General features: G+C 52.1%; 1 protein-coding gene across 9 annotated transcripts; it reads right to left on the reverse strand.

Annotated features, from left to right (window-relative positions):
- Positions 1 to 463: 463 nt before the first annotated feature.
- On the reverse strand, positions 464 to 19,280 carry KCNIP2 (potassium voltage-gated channel interacting protein 2). 9 transcript variants are annotated; one of them, XM_060405150.1, is made up of 10 exons: positions 18,980 to 19,280; positions 5,240 to 5,335; positions 4,330 to 4,383; positions 3,525 to 3,649; positions 3,088 to 3,157; positions 2,872 to 2,942; positions 2,644 to 2,751; positions 2,349 to 2,453; positions 2,152 to 2,214; positions 464 to 1,856 (listed from the first exon to the last, which is right to left on the reverse strand). In XM_060405150.1, the coding sequence occupies exons 1-10, from the start codon at positions 19,050 to 19,052 to the stop codon at positions 1,809 to 1,811; spliced, it is 813 nt and encodes a 270-aa protein (XP_060261133.1). In that variant the 5' UTR covers positions 19,053 to 19,280; the 3' UTR covers positions 464 to 1,808. The 9 variants fall into 9 exon arrangements, with proteins under 9 accessions (XP_060261133.1, XP_027816476.1, XP_060261132.1 ...); XM_027960675.2 differs by having other exon boundaries at positions 4,330 to 4,428; XM_060405149.1 differs by having other exon boundaries at positions 464 to 2,214.
- Positions 19,281 to 19,666: the final 386 nt, after the last annotated feature.

Genomic DNA, 19,666 nt, shown 5'->3' on the forward strand with positions numbered 1-19,666 from the left:
TGGTCCACTTCATCTGCTCCCCCATCATTCTTGGCTAGAGGACAGACACAAATGTACATCTATACTAGCTGGAATGTTTACACAAAGGAACTTCATTAGAACCTAAAGGGAATTCCCCTCTTAAAAGCATTTTGAAATTGACTAAGATGTATTAATATGTAAATTAGAAATTCTTGATTTGACTTGAAAGAATGTTTAGCCAAAAGACAGCTGGCTTGGCATAGTCTTTGGGACATCAATCATCTTTTTCTTCCTTGTCTCCTCCAAGGATGAGGGAGATTCAGGAGCCTCTCTAAGGTCCAGGAGGTTTCCAACTCTTCCAGAACATGTGACTTGATCTCCCGCCAAGGGTTGGCCATACTCTAGGAAAGGAGGCATTGTCTTTGGGATCTAAAAGGCTGAGTTAGGGGTTGTGAGTGTATGTGTGGGGTAGGAGGGACAAAAAGGCAGAGACAGCAACCTGTGCATAGCCATTGTGTTTTATTGGATCTGGTGATTTATTATTTTACAAAAATTACAGAGGAACGAAAAATGCAAAGTAGTCAACAGTGTTCTTATGGGGAAGGGGGCTCCTTGGGGGCCCTCCGCCTCAATTCACAGCCGACTGGGAAAGTGAGCTAAATGGGACAAGCAGATATATTAAATGGTAGCAGTGTGGCAGGGCTGCTGACAGTGAGGTGGGACCTGGATCCTATGGTCCCTGCCTTCAAGGTGTGCTCAGGGGCATCTCTGGGTAGATTGACTAGAGCAAGAGGAAACTGAGTAGGCTATGAGGAGGCTATGTGGGGAGGCAGGAATAGAGCCTGGGTATATCAAAAATTCTCAAAAATGCCCCCACACTGGGTTCAAATGCTGTGTCTGCCTCCTTCCTTCCTTTTTGTCCTAAGGCATCCACAGGGTGGTCCCTGACTTACTCCATGCCTCCAGGTCTAGAGGAAATGGCAAATGAAAACTTAAGTTGTAGTCATCAGAGAAGGTAAGGCTGAAACTTTGGCAGGTATCAGTCAGGACAGCTCCCACCCATCTTACCCCTGCTGCCACCGCCACTACCCAAACAGGAAGGAAGGAGAGGAAGAAATTCCAGGGATCTGCCAAAACCTGGATCCCAAGTTCTCCTGGGATACTGAGGAGTATATGGACATTTCCTGGGGATATTTCCAAGGTTTTCTGAAGAGCCTGGAAACACATATTCTGATGGCTTGGGGTGGCAGAACTGTAGAGCTCAAAGCGATAGCCTGGTATGCTGTCACTGACAATCCCCAGGCCTTTCTGCTCTCTACTGCAATTGCCTCCTAGGGCCTACCCACTGGCTTAGGCCCAAGGTTACTCCCTCCACATTCTTGACCCCCTCCTACAGCACTGTCAAAGGCCCTGGCCTAAAAGGCCAGTCAGTGGCAAGGACAGAACAGCTATTTTATAAGGGAATCTTAGGGGAAATGTTTATGAGATCAGAGATAGGGGAAGCACCATAGCAGGAGACATTTTGCCTAGTGTTGTGGTTTCTCAGTTGTGGGGTGGGAGGGGAAGGACCACTCAATTCCCATAACAGGGCAACCTCAGCACTGAGTTTCAGGCAGGAAGGGGGAGCTGTTGGGAGTTGAGAACACCCCCACAGATACACTCTGCCCACTCCCTACCCCTCTCAGCTCCAGCAGTATGGACCACCAAATCCCCAGGCTCTTGGGTTCCTACAGCCCCCAGGGTAGAGCTAGGATGAGGACAGACCTGGGAAGAGGAGGGTGAGGTCCACCTGGACTAGGGCTAGAGTATGATCCTCCCCAGGGCAACTGACCCCTGCTCCTGGGGAGCTAGATGACATTGTCAAAGAGTTGCATGGACCTCATGATGTTCTCGTCCTGTAGCCATGGTGGGAGAGGCAGATTGGAGAGAAAGAAAGAAAAAGAGCTTATCAGAGAAAGGGAGAAGAACACTGATTCAGAAATAGGGACGTTCAGAGACAGAGACAGGCAGTGAAGAAGGAGACAATCAGAGAGGTGGGGAAGAGACAGGCCTCCCCAAGTTATGAAGGAAAAGGATTCAGAATTGGTGGTAGTTAGGGAGATGGTACTTTGCCCAAAGGAGCTTTCTCCTACATCATTGTATCAGGCCCTCAGTCCAGATCAGGGAAATGTAGAGGGCAGGGGCCTGTACCTTTTGACAAGACTCAATGAATTCCTCAATAGTCACCACGCCATCCTTGTTCCTGTCCATCTTCTGCAAAAAGGTAGTCAGGTAGAGAAAACAGGAGGGATGACAGGAGAGAGGCAGGCGGAACTCAGGTAAGTTCCTTGCTGGGAACTTGCCTCCTTCCTTTCACTCCAAAACCCAGCCTGCCCAGTCCCAGGCACCTGGAAAAAGCTCTCCACGTGCTCCCTTGGGGCCTCCTCCCGGAGTGCAGGATACGTGTACTTGCCCATCATGTCATAGATGGACTTCATGATATCAAGCATTTCCTGTTAGACCAAGAGAGAAGAGGATCCCTCCTCAGAGCCTCCAGCCTCCTAACTAGAAGGCCTGGGGCCTGGGGCAGACCTCAGCCCTTGCTGATGATGCATATGTGGGTCACATTCCCCCACTAGGGGCCCTGTGTCCGTCCCCATAAACAAATAACCCCCACTCCCAGCTCTTCAGTTGCCCCCCCACCTCCTTGGTAATACAGCCATCCTTGTTGAGGTCATACAGGTTGAAGGCCCAGTTCAGCCTATCATCTGTGGTTCCCCGAAGAATCACCGACAAACCAGCCACAAAGTCCTAGGAAGGAGGCAGGGGAAAATGAGTCTTCAGGTACCTTCACTCAACTCTCTCTCTGGGTTTGGCCTGGCCCTGAAGTCCCAGGAAACATGCTTCCCTGGCCCACCTCCTCCAGCTCACCTCAAAACTGACTGAGCCATCATGGTTGGTGTCAAAGGCATTGAAGAGAAAAGTGGCGTATGTGCTCGAGTCTGTAGGATAAGTGTGGGTGAGCAAGCTTGGCTTCCAGACAGGAGCAGACTTCCTACCACCCTACCTCTATGGGGCTCTGCCAACCCCATTCACTTGGCATTTCCAACCCCTCCAGAACCTCTCCCCAAGGACTTGTCTCCTTACCTCCTTGAGGAAAGAATTGGGAGTAAATCTGCTTGAAGTTTTCCTCATTGACAATTCCACTGGGACATTCCTGTGGGTAGGATGGGGAGGGAAAGCAGACTTAAGGAAGAAAGGAAACCCTCTTCTACTCACCACCCGTCTGCTCACTCACATTCCCACCCCACCCTCTCGGTGGTCAGAGACTCCCAGAGAGGGGAGATGTCTTTGCGTCTCTAGGGGCTCACCATGTAGCACTTCTACTGGAGGGAAGACTTCTCCCAAGCGCACAGATAAAAAGCACAGAGCAGACAGGCCAGTCTACAGGCTCCCTTCTTAAACTGGCAGGCACCCCTATTTAGGAGCTGTCCCTTCCCCTGCCCATCGCTCTCACTCCCGGAAGCAAGAAAAGTCCTGCACAGACCCCGCCCTTCCCCAGTTAGGCTGAGCTTTGCACTCACGTTTTTGAAACCCCGGTACAGGACCTGCAGCTCCTTGCGCGTGAATTTGGTTTGCTCCTGCAACTGCTCCAGACCCTCGGGCCGGTGACACACGGTGGACAATTCAAACTCATCCTCCACGCTGTCTGCGGGGTGGGGGCGGTTGGGCGGGGGTGGGGTGGGGGGGGGGTGGGGGGACAGCCGCGCCTCAGGCCTGTCCCCCATGACCCCTCTTCAAAATCACTTAACTATCCAACCCCCTCATCTCCGACGCAGGAGACCAGCCTGCCAGTTCCCCTGATCCCGAGCCAAGGACTTCAAGGCAAGGAAAGAAGACACCAAGTCAGCTTCGAAGTTAATCAGCGGGCTTAGTCCAAGGCCAGGCCTAGCCCCAGAGCCAGCGGTCTGAGTCAGCGCTGGCCCCTGGACCCTTGATCCCTGGTTGGAGGGGAAGGCCTCCAGTCCCATCTTCATCCCAGGACAGGAACAGGAAAACTGGGTTGGAGAAGCGGCTTCTGAGGGTGGGAACTCTGGGCCTTCCCTTACCAAACTCAGATCCGCCCAGTCTTACCCTGTCCCGCCCAGACCCAGCCCTCCAGCCAAGCCCCGCCTATCCCAGCCATGCCTGAGCCATGCCCCGCCCAGCTCCAGCCAAGCCCCATCCATAGCCCAACTCCTGCCACACCCCTATGCGCCTTAGAGAAGGCCACCACCCCAGCCCCATCTCAGCCCCTCCCCAGTTCCCAACATCCAGTCCCCAGGCAGATGCCCCCAACCCAGGCTCCCAAAGTTCCCCGCACCCGCCCCCACCAGGAGAATAAGTCACCTGGGTCCAGCAGGCGGGGTCTGTGGGGGCGGAGGGAGGCTGGGGCGGCTAATGCTGAAGGGAGCGAACTGTCACCGAGAAAGCGGAAGACCCGGCCAACTGCACACACCTCGTCCCTCACACTCACAGCAAATCTCACAGACCTGCTTGTTACAATGCACACTCCATATCTCCTCGCGCACGCAAAGGCATGCATAACGAATGATCAGAGACACACACAAATTGGACCTTACGCATATCACACCTATCCTTTTTCGGAATCTACCCCCATGTGAGACCCAGCAGAATCAAACACAATGACATTCTCAAGTAATGACTACAAACCGGGTCTTTATAGCTTGCATAATGCAGTATGTATAATCCTGTGAGGTGGACAAGGCCCAAACGAGGAAACTGAGGCCTACAGACAAAGCGAGGTCACTCAACTGGGGACCAGGCTGGTCCTAGAAAACTCCTGTATCTTGGTATCTGAAGGAAGGTGGACTCGGCCCTTACACTTGTATCCGTCTAGTCAAGGCACTGGTGACCTACCTCTCAAAGTCCAAAACATGCCCAAGGACAGGGAGGGCGGCCAGACAACAACCCCATGCACAGGCCCTCACAGCCACCTGGTCCCACCTTTGCCACCGTGGCCACACTCACGCAGAATCAGAGACACCTCAGCCAGTCACACTGACCACGCCCCCAAATCCAGATCCCGCCCATTTCGCAGACCCAGCCGGCCCACTCAGGCCCCGCCTCCACGCTGACCACGCCCACACACTCCCTGGGTAATCACGCCCCCTCACACTTTGGTCAGCCAGCGCCCAGCCCACCTCTGCCAAGTTGGTCACGCCCACACGCGCTCTCTCACTCCTTACTCCCAGACACACACGGGCCCCACCCCCGGAAGCACAGGAGAGGCACTTGCTTTCACTGACTGAGGGCAGGGCTTGGGGCCCGCAGCATGGCAGCAGCTTGAGGAACCGCTGCTTCAGCGCTTTTTTAGTGGGCCCTGGAGGGTGGCCTGGGAAGAGAGAAGACCCCAGGAGGGAACATTAACCCCGCTGTCCCTCCATTCCCTGTACCCTCCCCATCATCACAAATCAACCCCGGCTGGGGGCGGGTGTTGGGGGAAGATGGGGGTTGGAGAGAGTAGCTGGGGCCGGTTAGGGGAGTCCAGTGGGTTTCACAAGCACGGAAGGTCCACCAAGATGGCTCAGGGACCTTGTATAAAGGGACACAGCTGGGGACAGCAAGATGGCGGGGGCGGAAAGAAGTGGCATATTGGCCTCAGTCTTTGTTGACCCAGTGTCCTTGGCTCCAGGGCTACATAGCTGGACCTCTGAGGATGACGTCCAACCCAAGGACACCTCTCTCTCACACACACATATACAGTGACAGGTGTGTATACATAGAACAATAAATTACAGAGTGATGGATGCCACACAGGGACAGCTTGATACCCAGTACCTCACTCAAACCCAGTGGCCTCCCAACACATGCACACACACACACACACACACACACACACAGACGCAGACACACCTACTTTGACCTAGTACTTACTCTTTAATACAAACATACATAAATGTGACTGACCCAGGAAAAGCCAGACAGACATGTAGGCCATATAGGCCATCTTATACAGAGCATGATCGATCAAACCACACAAAGAACACACAATGACCTTGGGGCATCATGTCACAGTATGGTCATCATGCTCATATCATATTGTGACCTAGGTGCCCATGGCACCAGATATCTAAGCACCTTACCCTCAGAACCTACATTTGCCCTGGGCACACCCACCTTTCTTTCCTATAGTCCCTCATTTCAAGGCACCTAGAATCTTCATGCCAGCAGAATAGAGTTCTCAGCTAATTCATCCACCCTAAAATTGTGTCCCCTCCCAGTCCTGTCCAGTATGACTTACTCTTTGAAGGTGAAATGATAGCAAACTTTGAGACAATGACAGACCTTGGAGATGAGTATTTTATTGTCATGTAGGGCTATCTGGAATCCACAAATCACAGTTCTCCTCACTTCCCCTTACTTCCATACATATCCTGGGGCTCTAATTTTATCCCAGGGAGACCCTGCAAGTCCCTGTTGTCTGTCTCCTGGCTGCACCCACCTCCAGACTCCAGGGCCAGAGCTCACTGGACCTGGCACACTGACTGATGTTGGCTTCAGTCCATTGCTGGAGGGGCCCAACTTCCTTTAGTGGTAGGTTGACACCCCAGCTCCCTTACAGGCCCCACATCCCAAGCCAGGCTCCGCCTTCAGGAAGATGCTCTGCTCCCAGGAGGGAATTGCTTGAAGTTGGCACCTCCTCTCTCTCCCATTTGTCCTCTCTCCCCCAGAGCTATGGAGTGGAGGGAGGGAGGCAGTGAGCTGGGTGGGTGATCGATGGCGGTTTGGCCCCTGGCCCAGGGCTCCATTAGCCCAGACTTTGGTTTCCCAAAGCCTATTGTGCTGGGGGCCTCCGGTGGTATAGTAGCCTCTGGACTGGGGGATGGCTCCCGTGCCTCTCCCAGCCTCCCCCTCTTCACACATGCCCCCATCTGGTCCCTTGCCTGCTTCAAGGACTCAGTCTCCTCTAGGCTCTTCTGAATTGGGGAGAGAATGGGGGTGCCTTCAGCAAACAGAATGTCTGCGTTTCCTTGGATGTCCACCCCTTTCTTGCACTAACAGTCTAAAGGGGACAGCAAGTTAGATTCCGAGTGACTTCATCTTTTCAGGACTGAATGAATCCCAATGCATCCAACACCAGTCCCTGCACCTCACCCTACTCCAATAAATGCAGCAGTGGATGGAGGGTAGACTAAGACTTTTCTGCTCTTACTGAACCCTAAAGCAGGCACTTCATGAGCCTTCTTCTTGACCTCAACTCCCTTTACATCTTTTCAGTTCTCCCACGTGTCTACCCTGCAGTCCTCTTATCATGGTTCTTGCCTGTTTTCCTGTCCATAATAGAACTGGGGAACAGCCATGCTATGAAGCTGCACAGTTCTTGGTATGAAAAATGAGAGGCTAAAAATCCCTGGAGAAAGCAGAACATGTTCCCCTCTCTACCTTCAGTATCACTCTTCCCACTTGACTTTGGGGTCAGATGGAGAACTGACTTCCCACCAACAATGTCTAGGCTCTGCAGCCCATTCTGCCCTCAGATTCTGAGAGGACCTAGGAGAGGCAGGGGGTCTTGAGAAGCAGGGTCCCTGATCTGATCCACCCTCACCCTCCTACCAGAGTTGATCTATGAATGTTTCAGTCACAGTATCCCCAACTCCTGTTCCTCTAGAACCCATCCTGTCCTTTGCCTTGGGTATAGAGCTGGCATATCCTCAGGAACTCTGGGAACAGCCACACACACAATCAGATACCCCGAGAGGCTCAACCACACACTCTGTGCCCCTCAGGTATCTTTGCCATGTCATAAAGCTACACACACTGTCGCTCAGACACGCTCAATCACATCCCTGTCACATACACAGGTTCAAGGAGTCACACATTTTGTCCTTTCTTACACACCTGAACACCCAGTCACACCACCCCCTGTATCTCTCACACACTGAGTCCACACATACTGTGACCCAAACCTGCAAGGATGGAGGTGTGGAGAGTCACACACATCTTCAGAGCCATTGTGGGTCTGTGACCCCAAAAGGGGACCGCCCCCACAGAAGTCTGGTGTTATATCAGGATTCCCGGAACCTCCTTCCTCTATCTGGATACCTCTGCCTGTCTCCAGACTTCTCCTCATTCCTCCAGTTTCTCCTTATCCCCAGTCCCAGTACCCAATGCTGTACCCCTCACCACCTCCCTGCATCCTGGCCCTCTTTCCTCACCTCCCTCAGACACCCAGGCCTCCAGATTCCCTCTCTTCCTCCCCAGATCCACCCCTTGAGTCCCCCTCTTTACCTCTCCATGATGTCCTACTCCCCCACCTTCTCTCTTCCCCTCCCCCAGATGCCCCATCTCATCACTAACCTGCTTACCCCTGCAGCCCCCACCCTAGTCATAAAGTCCCCAACCCTGCAGGCACTGTCCCTCTAGCCAGCAGACCAGACATGCCCAGATACCTGCATTACCTTCCAAGGAGACAGGCTCAAAGAGACCAAACTGCTCCAGGACCTTGACAAACAGGGCGAGGACCACAAGCACAGCGACCATCTCCAGCCCTTCCAGGTTCATGGTGGGCCTGGGGCATGGCCCCCCAGGCTGAGGCCGGCCTGCCCTACTCACACTTCCTCCCCCTCGGCTCCCCAGACTGAGCAGGACCGCCTGCAGTCTGCCTTCCTGCTCCTTCCCCGGATCTCCTCCCTCTCCCCTCTTACCCCGCCTCCCCACAGGCCTCCCAGCCACAGCCTCTTCCTCTTCACGGGGACCACTTCAGCCTATAGATTGATATCTCCTCCGGAGCTTCTGGTGTGAAGGATATGGCCCAGGCCAGGCCAGAGAAGCAGCAGTAACTTGCCTCTGCCCCTGAGGACAGCTTCCCTCAGACACCCTGTGGCTATTCTGTGCCAAAGAAAGGGGCAGAGGGAAGACCTATGCTTAGAAGTCAGGGGCGGGCAGTGTGTGTGTATGTGTGTGTGTGTGTGTGTAAAAGACAGAAACTAGGAATTGTATGTGCATAAGAATATGTTATGGGTGTCTAGGTGTCTTCATGTGTGTATATTCCTGTGTTTGTGTGCAGAGAATGTGTACCTCTTATATATGTCTCTGTGTTTACACGATTGTGCACCTGTCTTAGGATGTGTGTGGTGTATATGGGTATGTAACCTGGGTGTCTGTGGTGTGTGTGAGTGTATTGGAGTATTTCTGAGTGTGTATAGAGTGTGAGGTATCTATATTTTAGCAGGGTTGTGACGTGGGGGTCTGAAGATTGGTAATATGGATGTATCCTCTCCTAATTAGTATCCTACTCCTAATTAGTTAGGAGTATGGGTCTGCAGTGGTTGTGTAATTGTATCTGCATGAAACTGTATGAAAGCATAAGGGAGGAGAAGGCAGTGACCTCTCCAGTCAGGAGGACACCATCTACATTGATAGAGGTTGCCATGGAGACTAAGAGGCGGGAAGCACTCTTCTTCCCCCTGGCCACAGACAGGGAAACTGAGGTCCAGGGGAGGAAGGATTAGCTCCAATAGCCTGGGCAGGGGAAAAAGGCCGCTTAGCCCTAACATGACCCTCTGGGGAGGGTCCACTCATTGAAGCTGATTTTAGGACCCAGAGAATCAACCTCCTTGGGAGAGGAAGGGCTTCCCTGATAGCTCAATTGGTAAAGAATTCACCTGCAATGCGGGGGACCTGGGTTCAATCCCTGGGTTGGGAAGATCGATCCCTGGGTTGGGAAGATCGGTAAAGGAAGGGTGTGCTCTTCCCTTCCTTCAGGCAGGGGCCTCACTCTGGGGCTGCCAAAGTACTGCCTGCTCTTTGGGGATCTTCACAGAGCTGACAGGAGAAACCCAGGGCTAGAGGGAAACCTGAACCTTCCAAGAGAGCCACCCAGCCCAGGGGCATTCCTGGAGCTCCTCCCCCATCTTCCGCTCTCCCTCCAGCTGGTGGTGTGTGGTAGCAGGTGGAGAGAGGCTTGCTGAGCCAAGGAGCCAGAAGACACCAGCCTCTGGGCTACTGCCACATCTGGTGAGGGACTGAGCACTCAGTATGTGGTAGATAATGTGCAGTGTGACATCATCACACTGAATTTACACAATAAGCCTGTGAATGAGGTACTGTTATGGGTGGGAAAACTAGGCAAAAGGAGTTTAAGCAAATCTCCAAGATTAGTAAGTGTCAGATCTTCAATTTTCAGCCATCCTGACTGAGCCTGCACTTTACACTACACTACACTACAGTGGCTCCCTTCATAGACAGCTTGCCCACACAGGAGGCCCAGTTTAGGAGGATTAACCCCAGAAGGACCCTTCCCTCCCTATACAGCTCTGAGATGACTGTGTGTCAGCCTCAAAGTGAACGTGGAGAGTAAAAAAGTTGGCTTAAAACTCAACATTCAGAAAACTAAGATCATAGCATCTGGTCCTATCACTTCATGGCAAATAGATGGGGAAACAGTGGAAACAGTGACAGACTTTATTTGGGGGGGCTCCAAAATCAATGCAGATGGTGGTGACTGCAGCCATGAAATTAAAAGACGCTTACTCCTTGGAAGAAAAGTTATGACCAACCTAGACAGCATATTAAAAAGCAGAGACAGTACTTTGCCCACAAAGGTCCGTCTAGTCAAAGCTATGGTTTTTCCAGTAGTCATGTATGGATGTGAGAGTTGGACCATAAAGAAGGCTTAGTGCTGAAGAACTGGTGCTTTAGAACTGTGGTGCTGGAGAAGACTCTTGAGAGTCTCTTGGACTGCAAGGAAACCAAGCCAGTCAATCCTAAAGGAAATCAGTCCTGAATATTCTTTGGAAGGACTGATGCTAAAGCTGAAACTCCAATGCTTTGGCCACCTGATGCAAAGAACTGACTCATTTGAAAAGACCCTGATGCTGGGAAAGATTGAAGGTGGAAGGAGAAGACAGAGGATGGCATCACTGACTTGATGGACATGAGTCTGAGTAAGCTCCGGGAGTCAGTGATGGACAGGGAAGCCTGGCATGCTGCAGTCGATGGGGTTGCAGAGTTGGACAGGACTGAGCGACTGAACTCAACTTGGGGATGGGTGCCAGTCCCTACTGCTTCATTTGAGGTTCACGGATGTACAGTTCTACAAGGCCACCACTGGGGGTCAGGCCTTCATCTCACACCATGTATCTTACCCCTTCCTTCTCCCAACATCCATGGGAAGGTGTGGGAATGACTGGGCAAGAGCTTGCCCCTCCCAGCTCCTTCCTCCAGGAAGAAGTCAACTCAGGGACTGTTTTTGGTTTCTCACACCTTTGAAGGATTTACAAATAAAATGAGGAAATATTCAGCATCTCCCTCTCACCATCCAAAATCCATATATGGCTTTTTAATACCCTTCCCCTACTCTCATCAGCAGATCTCTTTTTTGAGCCAGCTTGGCCTCCTGACTGTCCCCCAAACACAGAAAACTCAGTGTTGTTTCTTACCTCTGCTCCTGCTAGTCCCTCTGCCTGGAATGCCCACCCTCTGCTCTCCTGTCCTACATTTTTACCTGTCCTTTAGGGACAGCTTAAATTCCCTTTTCTTCAGAACCTCCAGCCCTCTGCAGGCTCCTGCTAAGTCGAGTTTGTCGTGTCTAACTCCGTGCGACCCCATAGACGGCAGCCCACCAGGCTCCCCCATCCCTGGGATTCTCCAGGCAAGAACACTGGAGTGGGTTGCCATTTCCTTCTCCAAGGCATGAAAGTGAAAAGTGAAAGTGAAGTCGCTCAGTCGTGTCTGACCCTCAGCGACCCCATGGACTGCAGCCTACCAGGCTCCTCCGTCCATGGGATTTTCCAGGCAAGAGTACTGGAGTGGGTGCCATTGCCTTCTCCGCAGCAGGCTCCTAGCTACCTGAAATTCTACCATACTCACTGTTGGACCCTCAAAACTCAGAACCTAAATCTGTAATGTTATTAGTGGGAACAGTAAAACGAGGCAGCATAGCATGGTAGGAGACAGTGTGGGTGAGGGTGCCAGGCTCCTTAGGTTTAGATCTGCCACTTGCAATCAACTGGGCAAGTTCTTAATCTCTGTGTGCCTCAGTTTCCTACCAAATGAACTAATACACGGAAAGCTGTCAGAATAATTCCAAGCACAGAGTAACTGTTTATAATTGTTTCCTGCTATTATTAATAACAAACATTCCCCTGCTTGCATTTCTACAGCTTTTAACAATTTATAAAGCATTTCCACAAACATTGTTACTTCCAAGGCTTCTCATGACAACCCCATGAAGTAGGCAGATGAAAAGTATTGTGCCCATTTCACTGATGAGGTAAATGAGGCCCAGAGAAGTAAAGGAACTCACGCAAGGTCACCTAGCTAAGAAAGGATGTTGCAAATTTGAACTCAGGTCTTTCTGGATCAATCTTGTTTCCTCAATTAGATTCTCAGCTCCTAGAGGGCAAAGATATTAAAAATATTGGACCTATACAAATTGAATGCCAGGCTCTGAGCCAGTGCAACAAAGGTGAACAGAACAGGGTTCTGGCTTCCTGAGCAGGGAGAGACAGCCATTGACAGAACTATTAGGCAACTATTCATTCAAAAAATATTTGTTGTGTGTCCACTAGGAACTATTCAAGAACTGGCCATGAAATGAACTCTAACTGGGAGCCCAGGAAAAACTTGGAAAGGGTATTTTTTGAGCTAGTTCTTTAAGGATGGCTGAAAGATGAGCAGTCTGCCTTACCAAAGGGCCTAACATTTACTGAGCATGCTTTATATTCTTGATACTTTGCACGTGTTATCTCATTTAGTTCTCATAACAGACCTATTAGTAGTCTATTATTACAGTTGACACGGTCAGATAGAGTAGAACTATACCCATTTTGCAGATGAAGGAACTGAAGCTCAAAGAGAAGTGACTTTCCCATGACAATACAGATGATAAGACTGACCAAGACTTGAACCAGAACCAGTGATCTGCCAGCTCCTTCCTTCTGTCTCTCCAACGTGTATGGGGGTTAAGGAATCCTGAGTGACTGCAGCTTAGTTCGTATTAGGGGAGCTATGAGTGATAAGACCAAAAAGGGGGCGAATTCCATGAAGCCTCTGATGCCAAGCCAGACTATTTGAATTGAAAGAGGCAGCACAGCAGCATCTCCCTCCTCTCTGCTGCTGATTCACAGATGGACAGATGGACAACCATTCAGCCAGTTGCCCTGTCCATGGACCTTCCTCTTCCCTCTAACCCTTACCCTCACCCTTCAGAGACCTATGTCCTAAATCACCCATGCCTCTGGTGGCAGGAACTAGTAGAAATGAAAGAGCAAGTTGCTTTCCAGGCTCTCTCTTCCTCCTACTCAGAGACCTCTCTAGGCTTTGAGCCTTGTGAGAAACTTGCCCAGGTCTGCCCTCCCCAGGTATCCCTCTCCACTTGGCTGTTCATCCAGAGGAGTGAAGTCTTAATGGAAGCTCTTCTGGCAGAGTGAGGGCTGAAGGGAAATTATCTTGAAGCATTAGGTGAACTCTTCCTGCTGCTGCTGCTAAGTTGCTTCAGTCGTGTCTGACTCTGTGCGACCCCATAGACGGCAGCCCACCAGGCTCCCCCGTCCCTGAGATTCTCCAGGCAAGAACACTGGAGTGGGTTGCCATTTCCTTCTCCAATGCATGAAAGTGAAAAGTGAAAGTGAAGTCACTCAGTCGTGTTTGACTCTTAGCAACCCCATGGACTGCAGCCTACCAGGCTCCTCTGTCCATGGGATTTCCCAGGCAAGAGTACTGGAGTGGATTGCCATTGCCTTCTCCGGAACTCTTCCTTAGGTCCCTCAAATCTCACCACAGAAATACCCCTATCACTGAGTCATTTACTTTATGAAGTTCAAATCCAGAGAAACATTACTTTCTGAAGGGGGTCCATACTAGGTAACCAGACCACATTCCTATCTGCCCTTGCTCCCTTAGTGAAGGACCCAGCCAGTGAAGACCCTTCTTCCAACCCTCAGCCTCATTCCATCCCCAGCCAGGCTAGGACACAGCAGCCCCCAGCTGCATCAGGTGATTAATGACCTCCCTAGGCCTTGGGGCTATTTTAGGGCCTGGAAGTCATGCCTGCTATGATTGAGAGCTTGCTCTGCCTCGCTCAAGCCATCTGTCACTTGAGACAGGCCCAAGCAGGGGCTCGGAGGACACATGCTCCCCAAGAGACATCCAAGTATGACTCTGGCTCAGCCCCATGGCCCCTCCTTCTGGGAGCACATGGTAAGGAGAGGCCTGCTTATACTCCAGGGGCTCAAGGGGATACTGTCGCAAGAGCCAGCGAACTAGATCCCAGAATGCCATGGGCTAGGTTGTTTTGGTCTCCCCTGGCCAGGTGAGGAGGGGATGCTGGGTGTTTTGGGCCCTACCCAGGCAGCTCTAAGGAAACCCACAGTGTGTATAATCTCAGCAGTGCCTTTATATGATACCCACAATCCACATGCCATATAAATCCCACAAATCCCACACCAAGGTACAACCTTGTAAAGTCTACACAACTAATTTACTGTGACTCAGGAACCCTTAACCCAACTTTAAAGCACAGACTTCCAGTGTGCGCAGTCTTAGTGTCACAGAATCCCAGGAATATGTAACCCCAGGGATGCATGGCCCCAGTGATCACAACCCCAGTGATGTACAAACCCCCTTAATTCAGACTCCCAGAGATAGACAAAACAGTGACATGCAGTTCTTATGCCACACAAGTCTATCCGTGCCATCATGCATAAACTCACTAGCTGAGTTCACATTGGTCCAGTCCTGCTTCAGAATTTTTTTTTTTTTCTGCACACTGCCCCTAGTCATCTTAAGATCCCATTAAACTAAGCAATTCAGTAAAGGGTTTTGCCTTTTCCCCGCCTGCTGCAAGCTTCCTCCTTTTATCCCTATACCCCTCCTTTTATCTCCCACATCCACCTGCTTGAGGTCCCCACCTCTGCTCTCATTGAGAAATCTTGCCCTCTCCTCCACCATTGTGAGGAACCGTGATGCCTCTGTCCTTTCCCCTTTGAAGACTACTATGGCCCCCACTTTCATTTTAAGGGACCCTATCCCAAGCTCCACTTCTGCTGGAGTGTTGTCCTTTAAACTCTTTCCTCTGAAGGATCTTGCCCCTTCCATCTCTGCGAGGGACCCTTTTTCTCCCCATCTCTGTAAGGCTCCTATTTTACTTCTTCGCTTACTTTTTCAGGGATCTAGCCCCTTCCTCCCTTCCTCATACCTGGCGACAGTGACCCGGTCACCAGCTGGTAGAGGGATCGCGCTGCCTGCCCCAACGGGCTCCGGCACCTGCGGGGGCATCTGTTCATGGTCCTGCCGAGAGCACAGTGGCCAAGCTCCGCCCTCAAAGCTCGGGGTGTTCTGATCTCCGCCCCCAAGGAGTGGGCCCCGTGTGGGAGGCGCGGGAGGGCCGAACCCACAAGGACCGGAGTCTCAGGCAATAGAGTCGCGTTCCGCTTCCTGTCCTCTCCAGGTCATAAGAGGGGAACTCACCCTGGCCCCCATCGTCTGAAGCACCCGCTCCCAAAGTTCTCAGACTGGGGAGGGACGGGAAACGGGCAGCACGGACTCTCCCTCAGAGCCTTCTCTGGGAACATTTTCTGAATTTCCGGTGGGGAAGGGAGCACCCATGGTTTTTGAAAAAGGATCCAGAGAGAGAAAACATCTTTTATTGCCGCGTCGCCCCCTCCTCTTCCCATTTTTGACAGAGAAGGGAAGGGTTAGAGGACTTAGTTGTCATGGCAACTCCCCACACTTCCATACTTCCTGGACCAATGGGTGAGGGAATAGGAGGGAAGAGGAGAAAATGACCAGTGTATTGGGGTGGCAGAGGGACGGCAGGGACGTGCCCCTACTATCTCTGGCTTCTGACTCTGAATGTCTGGCACAGAACTGTTCTGTGTCGCTATGTCCTGGTTCAGCGGGTTCACACTCTCCCATCATATGCTGATTGTCAGCTAAATGCATCGAGGAAAAGCCCCCCTACTCGAAGTCCTGGCCCTGACCCCTTTCCTAGACTCACCCCTATCTGGTTATAACCAAAGTAAACCCTTCCAGGGCCCACTAAAACCACTAACACCATCTAACAGAGCTTACGGGGATCCCACTCCTCCGACTGGGATTCCATATTTTTTGGCTGAAAATCCTACATTTAGGAGGTGAGAGTCACCTCTGAACTTCGTGGAATCAAATCTGGCCACATCCCCATCTGAAATTAGCTCTGCAAGCAAGGTTTCACTAAGACCACACGGGGGCGCCCCAATCTCGGAACAGTATTTATGGCCAGACAGAAGCGACTCTGAAGATCTCAGACCGGGACCGAGTTCAGGCCTTGGCCAGCCAGGTCCCAACTCTCCCATCTTCTTCAGTTCTTTCCTTGATTCCAGCTTGACAGAACGACTGTTGATTACTGCCTTTTCTCACCTCTTCGCACTGCCAAACGGTACTGATGGGCTGGGAAGACTGGAGGGGATGAATGCGGGGCGAGGCTCAGACTGGTTTCTCCTCAAGTCTCTTTCAGATTTGTTTTGAGCCTGGGGTGGGAGTAAGGAAAGCGGCTGGGGCAACCCAGGATGCCCTGAGGTATGATTTTAGTACCCCCTCCTCCCTGTCAGCCTGATAGGCTTGGATGGCTGAAATCGAAGATCCAAGGAATCCCGCCTGCACAAGGAACATTGGAAACCTGAATAGCAGTGCTGCACTTCCGCCTTTCACGTGCTTCAGCACCGCGGACAACGACTTCCCCTCGGGCTTCAGCTCAAGCGTCTCCAGACACCCAACTCATTAATACTGGCTTCCCAACCCCATTTATCTCCTGCTGAAGATAAGCCCTCCTTCGAAAGGAGAGCTCCTGGTAGTCTTTATTCCCACTTTCCAATTCGTGTGGATGCTGACATGGAACACAATTCTTTGATGCTTGTCAACTTTTGAAATTTCCATTTCCCTTGGGAGACAGGGAGGTAGAAAGTAGTATTTCCCATTTTACAGATGAGAGAAGTGAGGCCCAGAGAGCAAAAGTCAAACAGAGCTGGCATTCACACTTCCATTCCTTCATCTTCCAGTACAAGGGCTTCCCCACTTCTACCTAATCTCTGATTCAAACAGCCAAGTGGGGAGGGGATGATTCCACTGAAAGTGAAAGTCACTCAGTCGTGTCCGACTTTTTGCCACCCCATGGACTCTACAGTCCATGGGATTCTCCAGGCAAGGATTCTGGAGTGGGTAGCCTTTCCCTTTTCCAGGGGATCATCCCAACCCAGGGATCGAACCCAGGCCTCCCTCATTGCAGGTGGATTCTTTAGTAGCTGAGCCACAAGGGAAGCCTAAGAATACTGGAGTGGGTAGCCTATCCCTGCTTCAGCGGATCTTCTCAACCCAGGGATCGAACCCGGGTCTCCTGCAATGCAGTCAGATTCTTTACCAACTGAGCTATGAGGGAAGCCCAAGTGAAGCAGAGGATCAGTTAAAGCAGGAAGCAAACACTGACTGATGTGGTGCTAATAAGGGCCCTGGGGCCCTTGCTACTGAGAACAGAGTTCAAAGCAGAGCTTGTCAGCTGGACCTTGGGAATCCACCAGGGTCTGAAGCTCATTTAGGTCACATCTGAGGCCTGCCTGAGTGGAAGGGCTCCCTCGACTGGGAGTCTGGGCTTAGGGACTAGAACCTCTCCGGGGTGGGTGAGTCACACCTAGTCCTCTTGGCATCCCCAAGTCTTAACCTCACTCAAGACAGGTATGGATCTTGGCCTCCCTTCACCTTCTCAGCTTGTCTTCAGACACAGGGGAGACAGTCTCCCTCTTCCTGTTCTCTGTTGGAGTTCTTGGGTTGGCTGCACAATGAGACAGAAACACACGCACATGGAAATGTACACAAGGTGACACAGTCACCCACACAAACACATGGATCTGCCTACCAAACCCAGGAATATGCACAGGCACAGATGTACTGGTCTCACATATCTCCCCAGTGTGGGAGAGAGAGGATGCCTGGGCAGCAAAGTAGTTTGGAAGATACTTATAAGAAGAGGCCACATGGCACTTCCCAGGCCTAGAGCTTCTATCTCTGGGTCTGGAGGGGAAGCAAGGTTTGTTTTCCTCCAGGTTTGGGTGAAGTTTTGGGAGGGCTGTTGGGGGTGGGGCACTGACCCAGCATAAACCAAAGCCTCCCCACAGGAGCTGGGGGTCCCTCCTGGAAGCCAGGCTGGGTAGATGGATGCAAGCCCCTCCTCGGGTCCACTGGGCTGTTTGTGGAAAACATGGAGAAGCAGTGGTGTGCACTAAGGATCCCTTTTGCACCAAGAAGCCAGAGAGGCAGCAAGGGTAAGGTCTGTCACAGACACAGAGCCCCACTGCAGACATCACCACATGAAGTACACAATCAGTATCAAACACCAAGATAATCATTCTCACAATCACAAAACACAACACAGCCCACTTTAACACATGCTTGTCCCAGGAGGTTCACAGTCACAAAGTCTTACAAACAGGCGTACCACCATAAAGTAAAAACCTGACACATACTGGTAGTCACATGGCATTTCATACAGAATCACACACTCAAAGCAGAGTTGCACACAGAACAGAGATGCATGGTCAAAACAACTTCATCAGTACAATCTGGGTCCTACACAACCTCACTGAAACATCTGACAGGATCATACAATTGCACAGTCACACGCAATCACACTAACTCTGGCTGTCACCAAGCCCAGGGCACATGGCAACCAGCTGTGGGAGGCGCACACACACATATATACACAGACACACACAGAATGACAGGAGCTCACACATGTAACACCTCCCACTCTAGACCCCCTCCTAGCCTTGTGTAACACATTCCCACACCTGCTGCCTCTGCCCACCTGCTCTCCCTTGAATCCCCATCCCCCGTGGGACCCAAGGTTTTGAACCTCAGTGTCCTGTTGCCCAGAATTGCTGGGAGGGTGCCTGGTAATGGGTCAGAGTGTGGGTAAGGGCCTGGCAGGAGTCACAGGAGCTTAAGGGTTAGGGGAGACGCAATCTACCCTCCTCCGCCCTCGACCCCCAAGCCACCGACTCACCCGTGAGCTGGTCATAGGATCCGTCCAGGTCTCGTGAATCGGACAAACTCTCCTTACGGCTCTGGCCCCGCATGGCCCCCGGCGCCCCCCTCCCGTCCCCACCTGGGCCGTGGGAGGGGGCGCCGGGTGGCCGGGATAGGGAGCTCACACGGCGCCCCCTGGCGGCGTAGCGCGCTCTCGGGGGCTGGGGCGAGGAGCCAGGGGATCTCCGGTGTCTAGGGCCCACCTCGGGGTACTGGGGCAGGAGCGGCAGGCTTGGGCAGTGGGTGAGCGCAGAGCCGGAGGCAGAGCGGAGAAGAGCGCGGAGCTGGAGCCGAGCCGCCTCTCTTCCCGCCCCCTCCCAGCGGCTGTCACCGCCACCTCCCCCCTTTGGCGCTGCCGGGATTGGTTCCCCCTACCCCCGCCCCCTCCTCTTTGCAGCTCGGAGGAGGCACCCGGTGAAAGGGTGAGCAGAGAAGTGTGGGGAAGGAGACCAGCTCTCTGGCAACACTACCCACTAAACCTGAACCCCCGGGTCTTGAGGGTGGAGGAGGGTGCAGGGCCAGAAAGGCCCCACTGTGAGGATTCCCCGGCCGATTTTCAGCACTCCTGCTCCTACCCTCAGCACTGGCCAGCCCCTATTTTCTCTGTGGTTCTCTGCCGATGTGTGAGTCTCTGTGGCCCCCACCACTGCCCAGCCCGCTTTAA

The sequence above is a fragment of the Ovis aries genome, chromosome 22, assembly GCF_016772045.2.
Source record: "Ovis aries strain OAR_USU_Benz2616 breed Rambouillet chromosome 22, ARS-UI_Ramb_v3.0, whole genome shotgun sequence".
In the NCBI taxonomy this organism is placed as follows: Eukaryota; Metazoa; Chordata; class Mammalia; order Artiodactyla; family Bovidae; genus Ovis; species Ovis aries.